The sequence below is a fragment of the Schistocerca serialis genome, chromosome 3, assembly GCF_023864345.2.
Source record: "Schistocerca serialis cubense isolate TAMUIC-IGC-003099 chromosome 3, iqSchSeri2.2, whole genome shotgun sequence".
NCBI lineage: Eukaryota > Metazoa > Arthropoda > Insecta > Orthoptera > Acrididae > Schistocerca > Schistocerca serialis.
This window is the reverse complement of record NC_064640.1, coordinates 882,323,940-882,348,584: the sequence shown is the minus strand read 5'-3', so window position 1 is coordinate 882,348,584 and position 24,645 is coordinate 882,323,940. Positions and strand designations below refer to the sequence as shown.

At 38.5% G+C, this 24,645-nt stretch overlaps 1 protein-coding gene across 1 annotated transcript in view; it reads left to right on the top strand.

The window, feature by feature from the left end:
* LOC126471106 (AP-3 complex subunit delta-1) overlaps window positions 1-24,645 on the top strand; it is a 258,217-nt gene that overhangs the window by 55,055 nt on the left and 178,517 nt on the right. The window contains exons 4-7 of the mRNA XM_050099184.1: window positions 826-954; window positions 1,062-1,202; window positions 3,157-3,286; window positions 19,297-19,436. Of these exons, the coding sequence (XP_049955141.1) occupies window positions 826-954; window positions 1,062-1,202; window positions 3,157-3,286; window positions 19,297-19,436 (540 nt within the window). The remainder of the gene's footprint in view (window positions 1-825; window positions 955-1,061; window positions 1,203-3,156; window positions 3,287-19,296; window positions 19,437-24,645) is intronic.

Genomic DNA, 24,645 nt, shown 5'->3' with positions numbered 1-24,645 from the left:
CACTCAACCCACCTGTTGTTCACCATGGCACTACGAGGTAGCAGGAGCGAGCTCATTGCCCCTGCGCTCTTTTACCCCCAGGAAACATCTCTGATAATTGATTTGATAGCAGGCTGAGTTGACCTGGCATCATCCTGGAGGGACTGAAATGAGGAAAACCCTCAGTCCTACCCAGGGTTGATAGTCTAGCACCTCACCAATTTGACCATCATGGCTACTACTGTTTTATATAAGATCATATTATTTATTTAATGGATGGTTTTCACTTTTCTGTTTGTGGGTGCTCATCGTGGGCATATTCACTCGAACTTTCATGTGCGTACTACATATATACATTGTCTCCTCAAACTTATATGAACTTTTAACTTCCAAAGTGGAAATCTTGTCTTTAATGGGAAGTAATTTGTGATGTTGATCAATCTGTCAGTTGACAGTGTCTGAAACCATGACTTGTAAACTGAGTGAGGTGCACAGTGGTTAGCATACTGGACTCACGTTTAAGAGGACGACAGTACAAACCTGTGTCCAGCCATCCAGTTTTCGCTTTTCCATGATTTCCCTATAAACTACTCCATGCAAATACTGGCATGGTTACTTTCAAAGTACTGGCATGGTTACTTTCAAAGGGCGCGGCCAATTTCCTTCCCCATCCTTGACGCGATCTGAGCTTGTGCTCCATCTCTAATGACGTCACTGTCGATGGGAAGTTAAACCCACTCTTCCTTTTTTCTTATGACTTGAAAAGTAATTTTGAAAATGTAGATCACATACATACTAAAGCTATTTATAAAACAAATTATTGATTGAAAATATTGGTTGTTGCAGCTCCAAATGCTGGGATATGACATCAGCTGGGCCGGATTTAACATAATAGAAGTAATGAGCTCATCAAAATTTACCTACAAAAGAATTGGCTATTTAGCATCATCACAGTGCTTCCACGCAGATACGGAGGTGTGTTGATTTCTGATTTTTTTAAAAAAGAAATAAAATATATGCACAGTTAACAAAATGATCGTATTTGTACAATTTTGCTGACAACTCAAAATTATCATTTTCAGTTGCTTATGTTAACAACAAACATGATTCGCAAGGATTTAAATAGTCAAAATCAGTATGATGCTGGAGTTGCACTGTCAGCACTTTCCTGTTTTATTAATGCTGATTTGTCAAGAGATCTTGCAAATGATATAATGACTCTTGTAAGTATTATATTTATTATTACCATAACATCTATATTTTAAATATATCCCTGTTTCATGTAGGCAGTGCTTAATGATTGTAATAGTTAGTATATTAAAGAGACTTTTTCGGCAGTTAGGGCAGAAGACAGAGATATAGAGCATGGAAATACAAAGGCGGGGAAGAAGAAGAGAGAATGTAAATGTGTTGACTGACAAAAGTGTTAGTCTTGTGGCTGGTAATACTATCTTTGGCACAGATTTTGCCCATAATAAAGGTAGTCCCTACACAATTGTACATGCTTCCTGGCATTACAATCTCGTGAGGGGCTAAATAGTGTTTATTGGCTTTCAAGAGCAACAAGTCTGTAAGATACAGACAACTACAGGAGTTGAATCTGCGTACATCTGAAATCTGTCAGTATAGAAAGTCAAGAGCTTAAGGCCCATTATACACTTAAGCAGGTGGTACACACTCCATGTTTTGCTTGCAGTTTGTGGCCTGTGTCAATGGTTTCCACAGATAGGTGGGTGCACTTTGCTGTGTGCAATCTAGTGAATACTGAGTTCTGTGCTCTGTGATATGTGCTCTAGCACATTCTGCTGTTTGATTGCAAGTATGGAGGTCAGACTGCTGTGTTTAAATCATTTGTCTATCTGACATACTAAAAGAGAAATTCAACATGTGAAAGGTTATGGGTACGTCCTGTTGTGGAACAGGGATGTAGGAAAGGACCATTCCTCAGACTGTGTTCCAAATTGCGTAATTATGAAGATGAATTTTACAATTATTTTCATATGTCTAGTCATTCTTTTGCCGAACTTGTTGGTAGAATACAAGGCAAGTATTCTTTCAACATTTTCAAGAGTCAGACTAGTACTCCAATAGAAGGAGTTGCAGTATCTTAAGATAAGAACATGTATAAGTGTAGGAAAGATGATTAATTTAAATAAAGTTTTTAATCATTCAAAACTTGTGCATGTCATTCATTGGGCATTAGACAATTTGACATGTGTGTTTTGAGTATTACGTTTTAATTCCTACAGTTATTGTAATGTCCCTTAAGATCACATCAGTGTTGAATTGGCTGATCTTTTCCCAACTTCACAATGTTCAAAATTCTCTGCTGAACAATCTTATTGCCCCACTAGTGAAATATTTTGGTGAAATGAAGTTTATCTGCTTCATCTGCATGTGGTGTCTGCAGGACTGTATATGCAGAAACTTGTTCCTGTGTATTTAACTGATGTGAATGGTCCACAGCACAGAGGGGTTGCATGCATAGCTCCACCAGGTGTGGACTGTTCGCACAACTGGGAAATTCTCCATAAGATTATGTGATTTCCAACCATATGCGAAACACAGAGCATGGACTATTCGCTTAAGTGTACAACTCACCTAAAGCAATAGCTGACATTGAATTGCCATATAGATAAAGAATGTACAATAATAATTTTATCAAAGGGAAATTCAATCAGGAAAACTTACCAGACAGAACTGCTGGCCAGTACTTAGTTTACAGCCAACACGCACGAGATTCTTTCTCTCACTTTTATTAGTGTCTATAGTCATTACTGAAGTAATACATTAACGGTTAACAAATAATGACACAGTAGTAATTATTGGAGACAAAGAAAGTAATTTATTTGAATATTTCTTTTGCAGATGTCAGTTTTCTGTAACATAACTTGTCTGAAAAGGTTGATATCAACTTTTGCTCTCCCAGGTTAAATTTAAATCTTTTAATTGTGGCTGATCTGTATGTATTTTTTTTTCTTTTTTTCCATACAGATAATTAACATTATGAGTATTGTGATTTCTACCAATGTAAAGTTTTGTTACACTAAAAGACTGTATTTTGGAAATGTCATTGACTCTTTGAATTGCTTTAAGAATGTAGATAATATTTATTAGTATTATAAAATTCACTTTTTATTTTAATTTTCTTCTGTAAATATGTTGCTTATGTTCCAGCTCACTTCAACAAAATCATATCTTCGTAAAAAAGCTGTTCTTATGATGTATAAGGTTTTCTTAAAATTTCCTGAAGCTCTTCGACCAGCATTTCCCCGTCTTAAAGAGAAATTGGAAGACACTGATTCAGGTCAGTATTACCGTATTTGTATTGTCACTGTAAGTTGAGTACAAGTATGTATACCACAAAAATACCTATTTTGTAACACACCCCTGATGGACTACCAATTGAACTACTATCTTCTTTTCATTTTTGGGTTTCTTATGTGTGGTGTGTGTGTTTCCAGAATGTGTTTGTTCAAATTTGTCAGCTGACTCCCGCCAGTCCCACTCTCCCCAAGCTCTACGTCATGTTACTTTAGTAAGCAAAAATACAGAATAGTTCCTAAAGGGATAGCCTATTTTCATATCACTTCTAACCCCTTTTTTTATACCAGCAACACGAGCAATTTAGTACTTTGGTACTTATGTTACAATGGTTGCACTTAATTCAAAATGGTGCGAATGAACTATAGTGGAACTACTGTGAAAACATAGTTTCTCAATAAAGTTTTCATAGATGCATTAACTGCATTATGAATCCCAATATACAGCTTGTCTTTAGCAATCAAACTGGTTACTATGAAGCTCATTTTGAGCATTTGTAATTTTAGTTTCTTAATATTCATCTCTATGAAACTTTTTTTATCCTCTTTGAGAACTTGAATTTTGTTGGTACATGAAGTGAAGTGTGTTTGAAATGATGTTTTTACACATGACTCACCATTTTATCCAAAATCTTATGTAACATTGTTTGACACAAGAGTAAGTAGGCTTCAAAGATTAAGATGAGAACAATGTTTTGGAATGAAGTCTCACATGAAGTTTATTAACACATCTAGGACACTTCGGTCAGTCTTCCCCTTGTGACATTTATATTTACATCTAGATCTACATCTGCATGACTACTCTGCAAATCACACTTAAGTGTCTGACAGAGGGTTCATCAAACGACCTTCGCAATAATTCTCTGTTAGTTCACTCGTCAACAATCTGCAGAAAAAACTAAGACCCGTATTGTCCCATGCATTCTCTTATTTTATTATGACGAGTGTTTCTCCCTATGTAGGTCAGCATCAACAAAATATATTCACATTCAAAGGAGAAAGTTGGTGATTGAAAATAAGTTGGTGATTGAAATTTCGTGAGAAGTTCACACCGCAATGAGAAATGCCTGTGTTTTAATGATGTCCACGTCAAATCCTGCATCATGTCCGTGACATTCACTCCCCTGTTTCTCGATAATAGAAAACTTGCTGCCCTTCCTTGAACTTTAACATACTCCATTAATCCTGTCTGGTAAGAATCCCACACCACACAGCAGTACTCCAAAAGAGGACAGATAAGCATAGTGTAGGCAATCTCTTTAGTGGATCTGTTGCATCTTCTAAGTGTTCTGCCAATAAAATGCAGTCTTTGGTCCTTCCCCACATTTTGTGTGTCTTCTTTCCTATTGACATTGTTCGTAATTATAATTCCTACATACTTAGTTGAATTTACGGCCTTTAGATTTGACTGAAGTTTAACAGATCCCTTTTAGCACTTATGTGGATGACCTCATACTTTTTTATTTAGGGGCAATTGCCAATTTTTGCACCATACAGCTATCTTTCCTAAATTGTTTTGCAATTGGTTTTGATCTTCTGATGACTTTACTAGGCGATAAATGACAGCATCATCTGCAAACAACCTAAGATGGCCGCTCATCTTGTCTCCTAAATCATTTATATAGATAAGGAACAACAGAATGCCTATGACACTACCTTTTGGAACCCCAGAAATCACTTCCATTTTGATATCTTTCTGTCAGTTAATACAAACTGCGACCACTCTGACAGGAAATCATGAATCCAGTCACATAACTGAGACGATATTCCGTAAGCATGCAATTTGATAACAAGCTGCTTGTGAGGTACGGTCTAAAAAACCTTGTATGGAATCAATTTGAAATCCTTTGTTGATAGCACTCAACACATCATGTGAGTAACAGGCTAGTTGTGTTTCACAAGAATGGTGATTTGTAAATTCGTGTTGGCTATGTGTCAATAATAATAATTTATAATGTTTGAACACAATATATGTTCCAAAATCCTGTTGTGTACTGACATTAACAATATGGGCCTATAATTTAGTTGATTACTCCTATTGCCTTTCTGGAATATTGGTGTGACCTTGCAATTTTCTAGTCTTTGAATATAGATCTTTCATCAAGTGAGTGGTTGTATATCATTGTCAAGTATGGAGCTACTGAAACAGCATACTCTGAAAGGAACCTAACTGCTACACACTCTGGGCTGGAGGACTTGCTTTTATTAAGTGATTTAAGTTGCATCACTAATTGGGGGATGTCTATTTCTAAGTTACTCGTGTTGGTAGCTGTTCTTGATTCGAATTCTGGAGTATTTACATTGTCTTCTTTGGGGAAGGAATTTCCGAAGACTCTGTGTTAGCAGCACTGTCATTGATAGTATTCCCTTTGCTATCGCACAGAGAAGACATTGATTGTCTCTCGCCACTAGCATACTTTACATACAACCAGAATCTCATTGGTTTTTCTTCCAGGTTTTGAGACAAGGTTCCATTGTTTTAACTATTATAAGCATCTGGCATTGAAGTCTGTGTTAGATTTTGAGCTTCTGTAAAAGGCCGCCAGTCTTGGGGATTTTGCATTCATTTGAATTTGGCATGCTGTTTTCGTTGTTTGTGCAACAGTGTTCTGATCTGTTCTGTGTACCATGGGGGAATCAACTCTGTCATTTGTTAATTTATTTGGTATAAATCTCTCAATTGATGTTGATACTCTTTCTTCGAATTCAAGCAACATATGGTGTACACTTACACTGTTAATTTGGAAGGAGTGGAGATTGTCTCTCAGGACGGTGTCAAGCAGAATTTTTTCTGCGTTTTTTTAATTGACATATTTTTCATTTATTTTTGATGGATATGGGAGTTTGGTATTCAGTCTCGCTATGGGAACCAAGTATTCACTAATCACTGTATCCATTTTGCTGCTCATTATTAGCTCTGAATTATTTGATGCTAAGAGGTTGTGTGTGTTTTCACAACCATGGTTCACTTAAATTTTTTCATAGCTGTCTATAATTTGAAGGCTGAAGTTCTGGGATGAGTTCTATGAATAAGATTAGGCAAGCTGTCATGTTGGAATTGAATTGTTATAATTATCTTTTGTTCTTCAGCAATGTGTAGTTCTTTGGAATATTCTAGGTTTTCATCGCACAGTATAACCATGTGTATGTGTGGATGCCAAATAACTGAATCACTGCCAAGGAGTGTACTAGTTTTCTGAGTTGGCAGTCTTCAGAATTTGGTGCTAATAACTCAGCATGTTTTTAAATGCAGTTACAAATTATGTAACATTTGTAAATCACAATCAAGTCCAAATCTGAAAAGAGGGTCATCAGTGAAGTAAAACACTTAGCCCTAAAGCATGTTTATTATGAGCACTAATGCACAGCCAAAACAGAACTCAACTCGTGGATGGAGAGTGTAGCTAATTGTAGAAACATTAAATATTCTGGAATATGCAAACATTACCAACATAAGAAACTTCGAGAACATTCCAGAACAGTTCTAAATTACTAAAACGCTATCCAGGAACTTGGAACGCAGAACCTGGTACTAGCTGCAGCATAGAGGCAACAAAAATTCAATTTTCAATATTTTATATAATTACTGACAGAATTTAAAAGTTTAGAATTCTGTCATCTACTCATTAAGAGATACGAGGGTGTGCTGGAAAGTAATGCCTCTGAATTTTTTTTTTGTGAAAACTCTTAAAACTTTTTATGTAAAACAAAAAATGTTAAAATTCTACATCTTTTTTTTTTTTTTTTTTTTTTTTTTTTTTTTTTTTTTTTTTTTTTTTTTTTTTTTAATGGCTGCATATTTGCAGCCCTCTGCTACTGAAGTACTCTGAATTGTAGCATGTAACATGGTGGTGTATAACATAACTATATCAGTGTGTGAGAAACAGTGTGCTGTGATAGAGTTTTGAATTTGAAGCACGTCTTCTGGTCCAGATTGTATACCAATTAGGTTTCTTTCAGAGTATGCTGATGCATTAGCTTCATAATTGAGAATCATATACAACCATGCACTCGACAAAAGATCTGTATCCAAAGACTAGACTGTTGCGCAGATCACACCAATATTCAAGAAAGGTAGTAGGAGTAATCAACTTAATTACAGGCCCATATCATTAATGTCAATATGCAGCAGGATTCTGGAACATATATTGCGTTCGAACATTATGAATTACGTAGAAGAAAACGGTCTATTGACACACAGTTAACATGGGTTTAGAAAACATCGTTCTTGTGAAACACAACTAGCTCTTTATTTGCATGAAGTGTTGAGTGCTGTTGACGAGGGATTTCATATCGATTCCGTATTTCTGGATTTCCAGAAGGCTTTTGACACTGTACCACACAAGCGACTCGTAGTGAAATTGTGTCCTTACGGAATATCGTCTCAGTTATGTGACTGGACTTGTGACTTCCTGTCAGAGATGTCACAGTTCGTAGTAATTGATGGAAAGTCATTGAGTAAAATAGAAGTGATTTCTGGCGTTCCCCAATGTAGTGTTATAGGCCTTTTGCTGTTCCTTATCTATATAAACATTTTGGGAGACCATCTAAGCAGCCGTCTTAGGTTGTTTGCAGATGACGCTGTCGTTTATTGACTAATAAAGTCATCAGAAGATCAAAACGATTGAGAAAAGATATCTGAATGGTGCAAAAATTGGCAGTTGACCCTAAATAACGAAAAGTGTGAGGTCGTCAACATGAGTGCTGAAAGGAATCCGTTAAACTTTGGTTACACGATAAATCAATCAAATATAAATGTCGTAAATTCAACTAAATACCTAGGAATTACAATTATGGACAACTTAAATTGGAAGGAACACACAGAAAATGTTGTGGGGAAGGCTAACTAAAGACTGCGTTTTATTGGGAGGACACTTAGCAAATGTAACAGATCTACTAAGGACACTGCCTACACTACGCTTGTCTGTCCTCTTTTAGAATACTGCTGCATGGTGTGGGATCCTTACCAGATAGGACTGACAGAGTACATGGAAAAAGTTAAAAGAAGGGCAGCACATTTTGCATTATTGCTAAATATGGGGGAGAGTGTTACTGAAATGATAGAGGATTTGGGGTGGAGATCATTAAAAGAAAGACTTTTTCGTTGCGACGGAATCTTCTCACGAAATTCCAATCACCAACTTTCTCCTCCGAATGTGAAAATATTTTGTTGATACTGACCTACATAGGGAGAAATGATCACCACAGTAAAATAAGGGAAACCAGAGCTCATGCGGAAACACATAGGTGTTCATTCTTTCCACACACTAAATGAGACTGTAATAATAGAGAATTGTGAAGGTGGTTCAATAAACCCCCTGCCAGGTACTTAAGTGTGATTTGCAGAGTATCCATATAGATGTAGATGTAGATACACATATGGAACACCCTCTCCTGCAGCATGACAATGCCAGACCATACTTGAGCGCTGCGACATCTGCAACAATCAGATGCCTTGGGTCCACTGTCATCAATCATCTCCCATAGAATCCTGACTTGGTCCCATCCAATTTAAAGAACATCTTTGTGAACTTTACTTTAATAGTCATGAAACAATGCAAGCAGAGGCTAGTCTGTGGCTTCGTCAACAGAGTCAAACATTCTGCAGTATCAACAAGCTAGTCTCTCGCTGGGAGAAATGTATTTGCTGCCAGGCTGACTATGTTGAGAATTAAATATGTGGACATGAAGAATAAATATGTAGAATGTTAATAAACGTTGGTTTTACTTTAAAGGCTGTTTGAATTTTCACATAATAAATTTGCAGGCATTATTTTCAATACACCCTTGTATGATATCCTAATTTAGACTACCTTTATAAAAAAAATATTATCAGTAGCTGATGTCTTCTACGTTACAACAAAAGCAAATGCTGGAGTAGAACATTAAGTAAAAAAAACCTGCATTGCTGATAATTTCCCAGAAGATTTTGGTGTTTATACTGATGGCTCCAAAACACCAGGTAATGGCAGAGTGGGTGTGCATTCCTTTGTCCAGCCACAGGTTACAAAGAACTGATCTTGCTTCCTAGTGAAATTTCAAGTTTCTCAGCAAATGTGTCAGCTATATTTGCAGCTTTAAAATATTTGCAGAATGTCAGAATTAGAAACATTTTGATTTCAATGGATTGCATAAGCTTACTCAAAGATTTACAGACACATGCTATTTTCAAGAAATCTAAACCACTAGTTACGGGTTTCATCAGTGCTAAAAAGGAAAACAAATATCTTTGAAAGCAGATCAAATTTGTGTATATCAAAGGATATGCTATCATGATATAGTGAAATGATCAGTGACTTATCAAAAACAGCCACTCAAAACAGCACTATTAAAACCATCTAATTACTATCATCAGACCTGAAGACTACCGTACATAGACTAATCAGGAAATATGTCATCATAACCATTTAGATGCATGAAAAACTAGCCTTTGGTTAAAATTACATGCAAATTACCTAGTTTATATTCATCCAGTGTTTCATGATGAGAGCATTTAGCAACTTCCATCAAACTTTGAGCACAATTTCAAACCTTTTTTGATTTTTTCTCACTTAGATGCTTAAAGGCAAATATTTAACACATTAATGTATTTGCAATCAGATGTTTGAAGCTGATCATACATAGGGATTCAATTTTTTAAGTCAGGGGTTTACTGGTAAATACAAAATGTTAATAATTGTGGTTGGTTAGGTTTGAACTGGTGACCCACAGCATGACAGACAGTGACACAAACCCCTATGCCACATTGCTTGCAGCACAGCTTGTAGCACTGCTCCCTTTTCTCTAGAAACTCCTATCCAGTCTTTCCAGAAGTTCTCGTTGGAACTGGCTACAATGCCCTGGATATACATTTTCCTCTGTATAGCAGTGCTGGCTGATCATTGTGTTCTGGTCCTGTTGTTAGATCTTCTTCAATGTGATTAGCGCCGAAGGTAACACCTCCCATCAAACTCTGTCAATCATCAAGCAAGTCTTCCATTTCCTTGTCTGAGAAGCCCCCACTGTCGATCTGCACCTCAGGACTGTAGTAGGGTTTCACACGGAGGACGTAGATGAAGTCTCTTCAGTTTTGTCTTGTTGATGAACGACCCTTATCCTTGACTTCATATGTGATGTCTGACAAGCAAAGGAGAATATTATATGACCCAAAGTAGCATTTTGATAACTTTTCCAATAGCACCACTCACTTTATAGGCATCAAAAACTGATGCAAAGTCTTCCATGAAGTCCACAGAGGTCACCACTCAGGGTGCTCCATGCTTCAAAATGAATCTTCTACAGGGAACCTTGAAATTTCTGGAGCTTTCAGTTGGCACAGCTTTGGTGACAGCATAGAAGGTGAGGTAGTCAGTGGATCCCCATTTGTTGACTTCGAGAACCACCACAAGAGGTAGATTCCAAGCTGTTGCAAGCAGAATTGATGTTGGATGGCCCTGAGTTAATAGTAGCACGTGCTTCCGTCACTGGTATCCCCTACGATAGCTCATATAGTGTCGAGTCACTAATGCCTGCATCTGATAATCTTTGTGAATCCCTGGTGACCAGACGTTGAAGTGTTCTGGAAATATTGCAGGATAGCTGGCCATAGATGAGCTGAGATGATAGGTAACCATTCTCACCTCATGGGATGACAGTTTCTCTTGTGTAATGTTCCATTTATTAATTGGAATTGTGAATTGTTTGTTCCTCATTCTTCAAGGCTTCTGTGGTTTACAGCAATGCTGGATCTTCCCTCTGTTCAGCAGCTGTCATTGAATGCAGCAATGACTGACATTTCATCCACACTGCTGTGCTCTACAACTGGATTCCTTGAAAGGCAATTGGCATCCTTGTGTTTGCGTCAGTTGTTATATACCACTCTGATGACATATTCATGAAGTAATGTGCTCATCTCATCAATCAACAGATTGATCCTTCAGGCTAATCAGCCAGCATAGAGAATAGTGGTCCATTGTGATGGTGAAAGGGTTGCCAAGTAAATATGACTGGAGCTTGTTAATGGCCCAAACAACTGCAAGGTACTCTTTCTTTGTTGCAGAGTAGTTCTTATAAGACATGAAGAGTATTCTGGAAGCATAAGCTAGAGCATGTTCCTAGTTCTGTACTTGACCTGCATCTATCCCATAACCACTAATTGATATGAAGTTCTGTCTTGGTATTCTCATTGCACAGTGCTAGCTCTGGAGAAGATGTTATTGCCACCGTAAGGACAAGGAAATTTACTTCTTATACCATGTTCCAGGAAAATTTCGTTCTCCCAGCGGTAGTCCTTGTAAGGGATGTGCCTTTGTACAAAAGTCCCTAATGAATCGTCAGTAATACAAGAAAATTCTGTGAAAACTTCACATCAGAAACGTGTTTAGGAATCAGACCATCTTTGACTGCTTCTCTGGATAAAGATGGACTACAGCACCCTTCATTGGATATTCAAAGATTTTCATTTCTTGGACAGCAAAGAGACAATTTTTCAGATTCAGATGGAGGCCTGTTGTCAGAACACACTTAAACATAGTTGTGTTGTCAGGCAGCTTAGATGTTCTTCAAATGTCTGTGGAACATAAACGATGGCATCCAGATAGCAAAGACACGTTGTCTGTTTGTGGTGTCCAAGCTAGTTGCCCGTCATATGCTTGAAGGTGGCTGAAGCATTACATAGTCCAAATGTCATAGCGTGGAGCTCATGATGACAATCAAGAGTTATGAGGGTAGTCTTTTCCCAGTCAGCTTCGTTAACCTCGATTTGTCAGTAGCCTGGCAACATGTCCATAGTTGAGAAATACTGCACTCCTCTCGAGCTGTCTAGGGTGTCAGCAATGCGCACCATTGGGTAGACAGCTTTTTTCTTTTTTTCCTCCAGTCATCAGTACTCGATGCAGAAACACCAAGTGCCACACTGCTTCTTCATCAGGACCACAGCAGACAACCCAAGGACACACTAGGTTCAGTGATGTCATGTTGCAGAACCTTTTCCACTTCCTCCCAGGTTATCTGTCATTTAGCCAACAGTACACTATATGAGTGCTGGCTACTTGGTTAATGATCCCCATTGGTGATACAGTGCACCATGGGCCGTTTGGTCTGTCTTTTCTCCACTCCAGGTTTGAAAGCATCTGAAAAGTGGCACTGGATGCCTAACACTGTTCAACTTTGTTCCTCAATCAGGCTAGGGTGCATCGGCAGTTTTGAGAGTAGTTTCCTCCCCTACTTTATCTGTAATGGTAGTGATGCGCAATTCTTCATCAGTGACATTAATCTGCCCTTCTTGAACTGGTTTGACTGTTCCAATGCACGTACGTTTAGGATGATCTGTGGGCTCTTGTGACAGTTAGTAATCTGTAGTTCCTCTTGACCACCTCCAATGCTTATGACCGTTTCTGGCATGTAGATTTCTTTTGTGAGCCAGAGCAGCTTTTTGCAACTGACAAGAGCTTCACAGATGTTCTAGATCGGTGACTGGAACTCATCTCATTGGTGATGACGGGGAACCATATCCTAACTGGAAAACAACTGGCCAGAGCGACCTTTGTTGTGTGTACTTGAAATAACTTTGTCAATGTGGAGCTCATGTCTTCCACAGTCTGACTTATTGTAATGCTTGCACGACATCCCATCCATGTAAAATATTGACTACCTTCCGTTAAAATGATAAATTTGAAGGCTGCATTCTCTCATTGATAGTTATTCTCATAAAACATGTTCCTGTGTCCCATTTGTGTCCTTCAGCACAATCACTGTCATATCACACTGTTGCATCACAGAATGTAGTCTTCTTGAGCTGGAGATGATGGTGGTGGTCAGCATTGAACATTACAGTAAAATAAGCCCCCAAGTTGACTAAGAGTTGAACATGTTGGCCATCAATGATGGCGTAGTTGTCTTGTTTAGTTTTCCTGAATTCAGCAGCTAGACAAGTGGTAAGAGACTTCATCCAGGGTGTGGTGATGGGCTCTGTCCCACAGGTAGATTATAATCATCTGTGTTTGACTGGCATGAGTAGGACTGTTGTGAAGATTGATGTGTTGCAGCATAGTAGTCATCAAAAACTCATCTTCTATATCTGCAGTAGCATACAGTGTGTCCAGGGCATCAACAGTGGAAATGTACTAGTGTATTGGCCACTGTCCTCCAAATGTATGTCCTTCTATAGTGCATTATTCTTGCTGGAGGACTTGGTTGTATCTGCGTTGGTCAGGTGTTGGGTTGTCATTTGATGGCTGGGTCATTTGTTAGCAGAGTACATTCTTTACGACGCATTCATATGGTGGTGGAGATTGGTGCTAAAGATTGGTATACCCCCTCTTCATCCTCCTCTATTTCCTCCTGCCTCATGGACTTGACATTCATGGCTGCTGTCTCTTGCTCAATCGGTCTGACAGTTGTAGCTGCCACAAAATGCTGTATCTCTTCTCTTACAAACTGGCATATGAGAGATGCGAGGTTACAGTGGTCTTCCACATCTGCCATAGGGACAACATTAGGAGTTGGTTGTACATCTTTCATCTGCCACTTTTTCTGTAGCATTTTCTTGATGTATTGGTGCCACTTTATGGAGTCATTTGTTATTGTGACATTTTTACTGAAAGAGCTTGTTTACATGTCTTCTACAGCTCCTTTCATCAGTAGTGATATTTTTTCAGCTTATGTCATATTTGAATTCACAATCTGATGTAGGGCCAAAACATTCCGTATGCACAACTGTCATTTCCACAAGATATTTGGCTCCCTGTTCTTAAATTGTTATTTTTCTATATGAACTTTGTCAATTATCACCAAACATTTTCTTCAGTACAGCCTAAGATTTGCCCCAGCTATCAAATTTCTCTTCGTTCCTCTGGAAGCACTGATGGGCTGTGCTATCCAAGTAAAAACTACACATTTACCAAACACATCTTTCATCCCACATATTGTACTTGGCAACTCGGTCAAATACTTTCAGCCATTTGGTCGGGTCCTGGCAGCATCTCTGGATGCCTAATGTGCAGCTGACTTGTTGCAGTTTTGAAATCCATTGTTTCCTGAAAATACGAGCCTTGCGAGCAATGTCCTGCTTGTATTCCAGTTCCTGTCTGTGTAGTCAATAGCTTTTACATTGTCTAATTCAAGTCACAATGATACAGCTGTTTTGAAATACCTTGTGTACCCACCAAATAGCATCATGTAATTCCAAATCTGAAAGCAGAGTCATAAGTGATGCGCAACACTTCAACACTTAGCACTTAAAACACGCTTATTACAAAGACCAATGTACAGTCAGAACAGAACTGAGCTCTTGGAAACTGTGTGCAGCTAATTGTCCAGACATTGAACACTCCAGAATATACAAACATTACAAATATAAGAAATTTTGAGAACCTTCCCGAAGGGAGAAATGCTTAATGACAAGTAAATGCAGGTGGTAGAGTTTTAACTGGCAACCTGCAGCACACCAGCCAATGACACTAACTTCTTTAGAATTCTACGCATATTTCCAGACTTTGGTTGCTGCGTGGAAGATTTCTCAAAACAAATCTTATCGAAATGAGGTCTGCATTCCTTGAACGTGTAAAGCATAATGTTGTTGAAGGAACAACACTAGTCTTCGACTATCAGAAGAGTCATCATATCTGTGTCTGGGTGTACATTATTTATGCAGATTATACATTTACAATTTCAGTAATGGTATAGGAACTAATAAAGAATTGTAAGGAAAAGGACAAAATGTTTGTCCTTGTATGGATTCAGGCAGTACATAAGAAAGGCTCCAATCAAATTGCATCAACAACTTATTACAGAATGAACACATACCTTAGAAATTATCATTTTTTGTGTCTATTTACAATGGATTTGGCAGCCAAATAAGGAACAAAAATATTATTAGTATTCTTTTGAAGTTTTTGGCTTAAGATTTCCCCCACCTTCATCATTAAATAAAATTATGCTATTATTTCCTGAAGTACAGTATTTACACATTTTATTTGATAGTTTTCAAATAAATTGCAGCCTTCATTAAAAAGGCTGCAGTATATTGACTGATAACAAATACATAAACATTTTCTATATATATGAAACAGTGATTTGGCTGGGAATGAACTGTTTCATAATAGGCTGAAAGGTATCTGTCTCCAGGGTATTGAAAGAATTCATTAGCAGGCATTTCAAGTTTTGGCCCTGTGTGCAAGAGAATCATAATAAAATGAACGAAATCGGGGAACTTTGTCATGAAAGGGGAAATGAACATTTTATTTTTCTTTTGGCCTGAAGGCCATAAAGCTCGAAGTGCACTAAAGCAGGGACTGCTGTGAAGCTAAACCTGAGTTGAAATATTGTTAACACTTGGTGCAAATGTGGTCATCACCTATGTAGGAAGAAATTTGTAGAGAGAGAAATTCAAAGACTTGAATAAAGAATTTCTAAAACATGAATACTGAATGATAAATGAAAGGCTTTCCTTTTTTAAACCACTGTTTGACCAAGGATAAACACAAGGAAGTGATCCCATTGACTAAAAGTCTAATGTAAGAAAGTGTGTTGGGGATGGTTTAAACCATTCTTATTAGAATATTTAACCTGTCTGAACTCTGAATGTGTGGTGACATTGTGAATTAAAAACTATTGTTTTCATGTGAGGCCAAGAGAGTTAAAGGCACTGAATGTCAGACTATAGTAGCTGCAGGTCATGGGGCGCAGACAGACCATTTCTGCTCACGTTCAATATGGCTTTTGTGTGGTTCTGGCTGACTTGCAGCTCGGTATACAACTCGGCAACATCATTATAGCTGAGATCCATATATAGTATTGTTCATGGCGGATTCAGCCTTGTGACAGATGGTTTTGGACCAATCCCACTCCCTGCCCCTGTACTAAGGCTGATAATTTTTCTCTCAGAATTGTCACATAGCATCAAAGTGAACAGTTCATGAATATACAATGAGGTTCATTCACTTTGGTAATGCCACTTGGTAGTGATTATACTGTGTGAAGCATATTAATGCTAAAAATTGAAGCACTGTCTGCTCTTGGAACATTCAGAGAGATTACATGGATTTTGGGGAACTAGACTAGGCAGCAATTGAGGTGCTCTGATGAACACTCGTCAGTCTGTACACGACAAGGGAAGTCAGATGGTGTTCCGAACAAAGACTCACTGACTGTCAAAATTTTATCAGTAAACTATTGAAGTATTTGTAATAAAGTTCCCGAATTTACTGCACTGCAGGAAAGTTCCTGCGATCAAATTATTTTTGGGACCAAGAGCTGGCTGAAACCCGAGGTGGATAGCTCAGAGATATTTAGCAAGTCATGGAACTTATATTGGAAAGACAAATTAGAGGCAATAGGAGGGGGAGTGCTCATTGCAGCTGACAAAAACATTGGCTCTATTGAGGTCGAGGTAGAATGTCACTGTGAAGTTACCTGGTCGCATATAACAGGTGTAGGTGAAAACACAAGTTAATTGTTGGATGTTTTTATTGGCCATCCAGTTCTGCTATGACAGTTCTAGAGTAATTTAAAGAAAGTATATGGTCAGCAGCGCATAAATACCCACATCATGCGACTTTAACCAATGGAGTATAGACTGGCATGTGTAGGGATTCATTGCAGGGGTTACAGACAGACAGTCATGCGAAATACTTTTGAACATGTTTTCTGAAAACTATCTTGAGCAGTTAGCTCGGTAGTCCACGTGCAATGGAAATATCTTAGACCTCGTAGCTACAAGTAGGCTGGACTCTTATCAGCAGTGTCAGTATAGAAATGGGAATTAGCAATCATGATTTCATTATAGCAGTTACAATTACAAAAGTTGATAAATTAGTCAAGAAGGCTAGGAGAGAGTTTCCGCCAGGTAGAGCAGGTAAGCAGTTGTTAGCATCTCTCTTAGACAGTGAATTGACATCGCTTAGTTCCAGTGAGATGGATGTAGAGGAATTACAGCCAAGGTTAAAGCAGACTGTAAATCATCGTCTGGAGAGTTATGTGCGTAGCAAGTGATTAAAGGATGGAAAAGACCCACCATGGTATAATAATGAAATTCGGTGGATGCTGAGGAAGCAGACGCTGTTGCACTCTCGGTTCAGAAGGGAATGCACTAATGACGACAAGCAAAGTTTAGTGCAGATTCGTGCATCTGTGGGAAGATCTGTGTGCGAAGCATACAACTACTACCACTGTCCACTTTAGCAAAAGATCTGGCAAAGAATGCGAGAAAATTCTGGTCCTATGTAAAATCACTAAGAAGGCCTAAGGCTGCCATTCAGTCCCTTGATGACCAGTCTGGGTGTGGCAGTTGAAGATAGCAAACGAAAGTTGAAGTTATAAATTTCACATTCAAGAAATCATTCACACAGGAGAATCGTGCAAACATACCATCATTTGAGGATTGGACAGTCCCCTAAATGGACGACATAGCAATCAGCATCCCTGGCGTAGAGAAACAATTGAAAGTGGTGAAAACAAGCAAATCACGTGGTCCGGATGGAATCCCAGATCAGTTTTATAAAAAAGAATTCTATTAATTTGGCCCTTTATGTAGCTTGCATTTATCACAGATCTCTTCTCCCAGCACAAAGTCCCAAACGACTGGAAAAATGTGCAGGTGACTCTCTGCATATAACAAAGGTAAAAGAATGGACCTGTAAAATCACAGACCAATATCCCTAACATTAGTTTTCTGCAGAACCCTCAGACATATTCTCAGTTTGAACACAATAAATTTTCTTGAGGCCGCGAACCTTATGTCCCCGAATCAGCACAGTTTTAGGAAGTGTTGCTCATGCAAAACTCAGCTTGCCCTTTTCCCACATGTTATTCTCAAATCATGGCTGAAAGGAAGCAGGCAGATTCTGTAATCCTAGATTTCAGGCAAGCATTTGACATAGTAGCCAAGTGCAGACTGTTGACGAAAGTACGAGCATATGGAATAAGTTCACAGGTATGTGAGTGGCTCGAAGATTTCTTAAGTAACAGGACCTGGTATGTAGTACTCAATGGCGAGTGTTGATCAGAGATGAGGGTATCGTCAGGAGTGCCCCATTGAAGTGTGATAGGACCGCTGTTGTTTTCAGTATACATAAGTGATTTGGCAGACCAGATTGGCAGCAATCTGCAGTTGTTTGGTGAAGGTGCTGTGGTCTACAGTAAGGTGTCAAAGTTGAGTGACTGTAGGGAGATAAAAGATGACTTGGACACAATTTGTAGTTGGTGGGATGTATCACAGCTAGCTCTAAATGTGGAAAAATGTGAGTTGATGTGGTTGAGTAGGAAGAATAAACCTGTAATGTTTGGATATGGTGTTAGTAGTGTCATCCTTGACACAGTCAAGTCATTTAAATATCTGGGCACAATGTCGCAAAGCGATATGAAGTGAAATGAGCATGTGAGAACTGTAGTAGGGAAGGCAAATGGTCGACTTCAGTCTATTGGGAGAATTTTGGGAAAGAGTGGTTTACCTGTAAAGGAGACTGCAAATAGGGCACTGGTGCAACCTATTCTTGAGTACTGCTGGAGTGTTTGGGATCCGTACCAGGTCAGAATAAAGGAAGTTATCGAAGCAATTCAGAGGCGGCCTGCTTGATACATTGTTGTTACCGGTAGGTTCGAACAACGTGTAAGTGTTACAAAGATGCTTCAGGAACTCAAATGGGAATCCGTGGAGGGAAGGCGACGTTCTTTTTGAGGAACACTATAGAGAAAATTTAGAGAACCAGCATTGGAAGCTAACTGCAGAATGATTCTATTGCTGTCAACATACATTTTGTGTAAGGACCATGAAGATAAGATATGAGAAATTAGGGCTCATACTGAGGTATATAGACAATCATTTTTCCTTCACTCTATTTTTGAGTGGAACAGGAAAGGAGGTACAGGGTACCCTCCGCCATCCACCGTATGGTGGCTTGTGGAGTATAGATGTAGATATTACTGCTAAAAATAATTGTTTAATGGCCTAAATTACTGATTTACTAATTTAGCAACTGTTATTACTAATCCCATTTATTACCTTTAATGTTTCTAGGTGTGCAGTCAGCTGCTGTAAATGTGGTTTGTGAACTAGCTCGCAAGAATCCAAAGAATTATCTGAGTTTAGCACCTGTATTCTTCAAGCTGATGACCACTTCTACCAACAACTGGATGCTTATAAAGATTATTAAATTGGTGAGTTAAACAATTGTGTAACTTAATTGTGTAAAATAAGTGGTTTCTTCTTTTTTCATATAGAGGCATTAAATTACCCATAAATTAATATTTATTAAAAAAAATCCAATATTAAAGTACTTGATGTGTTAAAAGAATATGCAAGACTGTCAGTCAAATTTTTATCTCGCACACACAGTGCATTCCAGTTGTCTGCAAAAAGGCAAAGGTCCATACTAAAGTCATAGTTCCACTCTGCAGTAAAATGTGTGTTAATATCTTGTAGGCATATTAAAACTCTGCAGTAGACTGTAACTCTGATACTGTAATACGTTAGGAAAAAATATCCAAGGAGACATATTTTTAAAACAATAAAACCAGCATCTTTGCCGATAAGTAAGAAAACAGAGCATTGATAAGTAATGGGATTGATTTTTATCAGGTGCTTTGAATCATTGTCTTAAATGTGGTTTTAATTTTGACTGCACATTTAAGTGTAGTAGAGAAAGTCAGTTGTTAGGTGTGATGGTATAGTAGTTTCCCTATAATAACTATGAAGTAAACACTGTGTGAATGAAGCTTTTCAAACTTCGATGGGGAGATGATAAAATTTCACTGAAAGTGGACTATATGAAAGACTTTGCGCAACATACAGATTTACTCTTGAAAATCTAATAGTTCGTATTACCAAATACAAGTCGAAAAACCTCTCTCTTCCTCTCGGATGCATATCAAGAAATAACCATCATGTTAAAATTAGGGAAATTATAGCTTGGTAACCGAATTTTTCCAGTGCATTGAATACAAATGAAGTAGGAGGGGGTAAAATGATACTGGTCCATATGTACCCTTCTCCAGAGTTCATAAAGTGGCCTGTTGGGCATATGATATAGAAGCTAAAAAAAACCGCATGAAAATTATAGCATGACAAATGCACAAAATTTTGTTAGTCATACGTAGATGCTGTAGTAATTGTTTCTAATTCAGAAGGTGGAGGAGAATATTATGGCATAGTCTCTAGTTGGTCACTTTATATCATGGAGAAAGTTACACAGTTCTTTGTCATTTTAACTTGAAGAACCAAGTTAAATATGACATTTGCCCATTGTGCCACATACTGACATTCCCAGACATGATGAGTTTGTATGATAATGCGCTGCATTCCTACAAGATGTTAATTTTGTGCCATTTATGTCAGTATTAAACAAATGTGTTGAACTGTGTATTTGTCATTCTGCACAGTACACAGGAAAATAATGTTAATGTTCTAAGAACACTGTACTAGATAAGGGCGTGAAAACCAAAATCTTGACTGTACACAAGAAGTGTATAGAAATATGCAGTCAAATTGTGGTATATTCATTCAAACAATACTGTATGTCTCTGGCCCAGTGCCAACATTAAAAACTTTTTCCTGACAAGGGATTGGGGAATAGAACTGTGTTCTGTCAAAATTTTTTGCAGTGATGTTTTTGACATGTTTAATGAATTGACTTTGTGGATAACAACTGCTCTTCCACTATCTTCCTTGTGTTTTACTTTGGCAGCATCTAAGTGAATCACATTATTTTCAGTCTATTTGCTTATCATTTGGTGGAAAGAACAGTAATCCTGTAATGGTGCCACATGCTGCATGTAAAACAGTTTCTAATGTTGGCAACTGTAAAACTTAGAACACGTGAAATAGCATTTACAAAAACAAGTACTTAAATCTAAAGGAGGTTTCCCTACAGCTGACAGTCACTCGTTTCAAAATTGTATGTGTTACAGAGGCATCTACTGGAAGAATCCATCATTAGACTATTCACTGTCAGGAAAGGAACAGTAATAACTTTTCAGGTCCTCATCATAAAAAATTTCATATACTGTGTGGTAATTACGTTAACTAATAAAAGTTTTCAACATATGTTATTTCAGGCTTTGAGTTTTCGACAGGCACACAGGAAAGAATTGAAACTTTGCTAGCTTTTGGACAAGTCCTTCGGTGACCTGGTGTACACTTACTTATATGGGTGCACTCAGTGTTGATGGGGTTGGATGGTTGTTGAATCAAAACAGTTGGTAGTAAACGACATTTGGAGACCTACTGCACAATAGGTGCAGTTGTATTAGTGTTACTCACATGGAGCTTGCAACTCGTCTGTGGATACATGTGTAGTGAACATAGGGCCCCAAGCCATTGCAATACTTACTCCTTATCTGCACTGCAGTTTTACTCTCTGGTTATTTGTTCTCTCTGACTTCGTATGTAGGATTGCTTCCCTGTTGATAGCTTGCCTTTTTTGTGGGATTCTGATTATAATTGCTTATTTCATTGTTTGTAGCCTTCTTTTTCCTCATTCATTTGCATTAACTCGTGTATGATCCCCTCTTCCATGTATTACCTCCATTCTTCCAAAATTTTACAGTAGTGCAGAATATGCAGCGTAGGTCACCAAATGTGGCATACATTCCACTCATTGTACAGTCCTAAGTTAAACACCTTTTGTGTGAGTGGATTGAATTAGGTGCACAACATGTAACATGGTAGACAGCTCATTGTAAGTTGGGAAGGGGGTTGTCAGATACCCAAAAAGTCATAGCTTCCTGACAATGCAGAGATCGTACTCTTGGTGCCAGAACTGACAACTCCACATACATACCTAGGAATATCTGCTTATTGCGTATGGGGCACAGGGGCCATGGGAAACGGTTATCATGTTGGACAGCCATTGTTGTGGCATGATGGCGCCCATGGGGAGAGCAGCCCCTGGACCATGGCAGACAGTGTGTGATGAAAAGGATAAAACCTCGTGCTGGCAGCCACAAGACCCCAGCATTCTCAGTAGAGAAAATAAGTTCCGTGTGGAAAGGTATGATCCCAAGACTGTTTCTTCCATAGCCACGCAATGAGAGGAAAGCAGATTTAAAAGAACTGGTGAATAATAGTCCCCCTCCCAATAAGCAAAATGTAAAGTAGCCGTATCCTGATTAAAACTGCAACAGCTGCTGTCACAGGCATTGTTTCCTGTGAGGAGCTCCTTGACATTCCTGTCATCATCACTGCTCACAAGAGCCTCAACATGGTCCAGGATGTTAGTCCTCACTTTGCAGACAGATGTAAAACTGCATGCAAACTTGGAGCAGTGAAGTATCCATTTTGTCTGCCATATACAACAGATGCCAAAAGATACATAGGTGCTTTTATTTTGCATTTCGAATAGAACTTATTACTTGAAAAGTAATTGTGAGTAAGCCTTATATCAAGGGTGAAGACATGTACATATTCACCATTATTGGGCACTGGTGGCTGTCTGAATATATCTGTTTGTAAATGGAACAATATCTCCTCCCCCCTTTTCCCAATACACCTGCATCAGGGATTGCCCTGATGGGAAAGAGTCCTACCCAGCTGTCATCCACCAACAGGGGGTTACCTCTCTGGGCATACTCTGAAGACTCTCACTACTTCTTGGCATGATATCAGCCAGTGGTTGATAGAGATGCGAGCTATGTGCCACAGAATAGTGCTCTTGTGCTGTGTTCCACGTGTACAACCTGATACCCCAACCAGAGACAAAACTCCACAAGAAGATTAAATACAAAAAGAACAATGAATACAAGGAAAAGACCACAGGTCAAGGTTGACAAAGTGGCGCCAGCTACACTGGAATAATGCTTGTGGACATTGTACTTACTCAACAGATGGTGCAAACAGAAAGCAAAATGTGACCAATCTTCATACTTCCTTTCCATTACATCTGGATACACCTATTGCCATTATCCAGTGGAACAGTAATGGTTATTTTCACACTTCTTGTCAGCTTATCAAGCAACGTGTATTATCCTTCAGGAAACTCTGTTCCCTAAAACATGTACCCCTTCCCTACATAATCACTGTTCCTATTCCAAAAATAGATTTGGCTGTAAATGAGCATCAGATGGTGTCTGGTGTTTGATCACTAAAAATGTACAGAGATATGAATGTACACTCAAAACACAGCATTAGAGGGTGTGGTTGTTTGCATACAGACAACTATAGATTTTGCTCTGTGCAATGTATATCTCCCTCCAAGTAGGAAACTGATGCATCAGGAGATAGTTAACAAGATGGGTCAGCTATATTTGTTTTTCTTCCTCCTGGATGATTTCAATGTCCACAACCCATTGTGAGTAGTGTTAGAACATTTGAACAAGGCAATCTAATGGAACAAGGTATCACATACCTTGACTTACATTTATTGAACAGCAGCATTCCAACTCATTTTATTGTGGCACATTTCAACTATTATTCTCTGTCTGTTGCTGAAGCCTAATTCCCTTAATCAATGAAGGATCTGTGATAAATTCTGTGACAGTGTTCATTTCCAGATTGTCATGTCCACAAAACACCAGAAGAAATATTGAGAAACATATATTACTGCCATAGTGACCCATGCCTCTTCTTCACAGGTATGGACTAAGTTGTGTTGTATCTACAGCTGCTGTCTGCAACCAGTTCTCCTGGTAACCTTTTAGATGGCAGTTTTTGTACTGACTGTACTATTATTGCAGATCACTTTATGGCTCACTTCACTTGAGCATCTGCATCTGACGTCTACCCCTCCACCTTCCATCTAGATGAAAGACAGAGTATAACAGGTCATCCTTCAGTACACAGTGGCTGGAACGATATAATGCTCCTTTTAGGAAATGAAAACTTTCCAGCATTCTCACAACCAATATCTGGGACATGATACGATCCGCAATTGAATGCTATAATGCCTATCTGCGGATCGCAGACACCACATTCTTGTGGTCGTTAGTCATATCTTGTTGTTAGATGAGTTCCCAACCCAGTAGAGTGATAGCACTATTGTCCCAGTCTTTAAACTGAGTAAAAACCTGTATGGAATAGACAGCTATAGACTCATCAGCCTCACAAATTTTCTGTCCAAGTTGTTTGGATGAAAGATGAACCAGTGACTGTTTTGCTGTCATGAGGCAAGTGGTCTTTTGCCCAGCTCCCACTGGGGATTTCAGGAGGACTGATTTAAAACTGATAATTTAATTCTCCTGTTGGGACAGCTTTTACCCATTACCAATGCCTCACTGCTGTCTTCTTAGACTTAAGTAAGACCTATTACTACCAGTGGTGCAACAACATCCTTCCAACTTTATATGAGAGGGATCTCAGTGGCCCCCTCCTGACTTTTACATGAAACTTTCTCATTAGCAGTTTTGTGTTAAAGTGAAAACATCTAAAGTACAA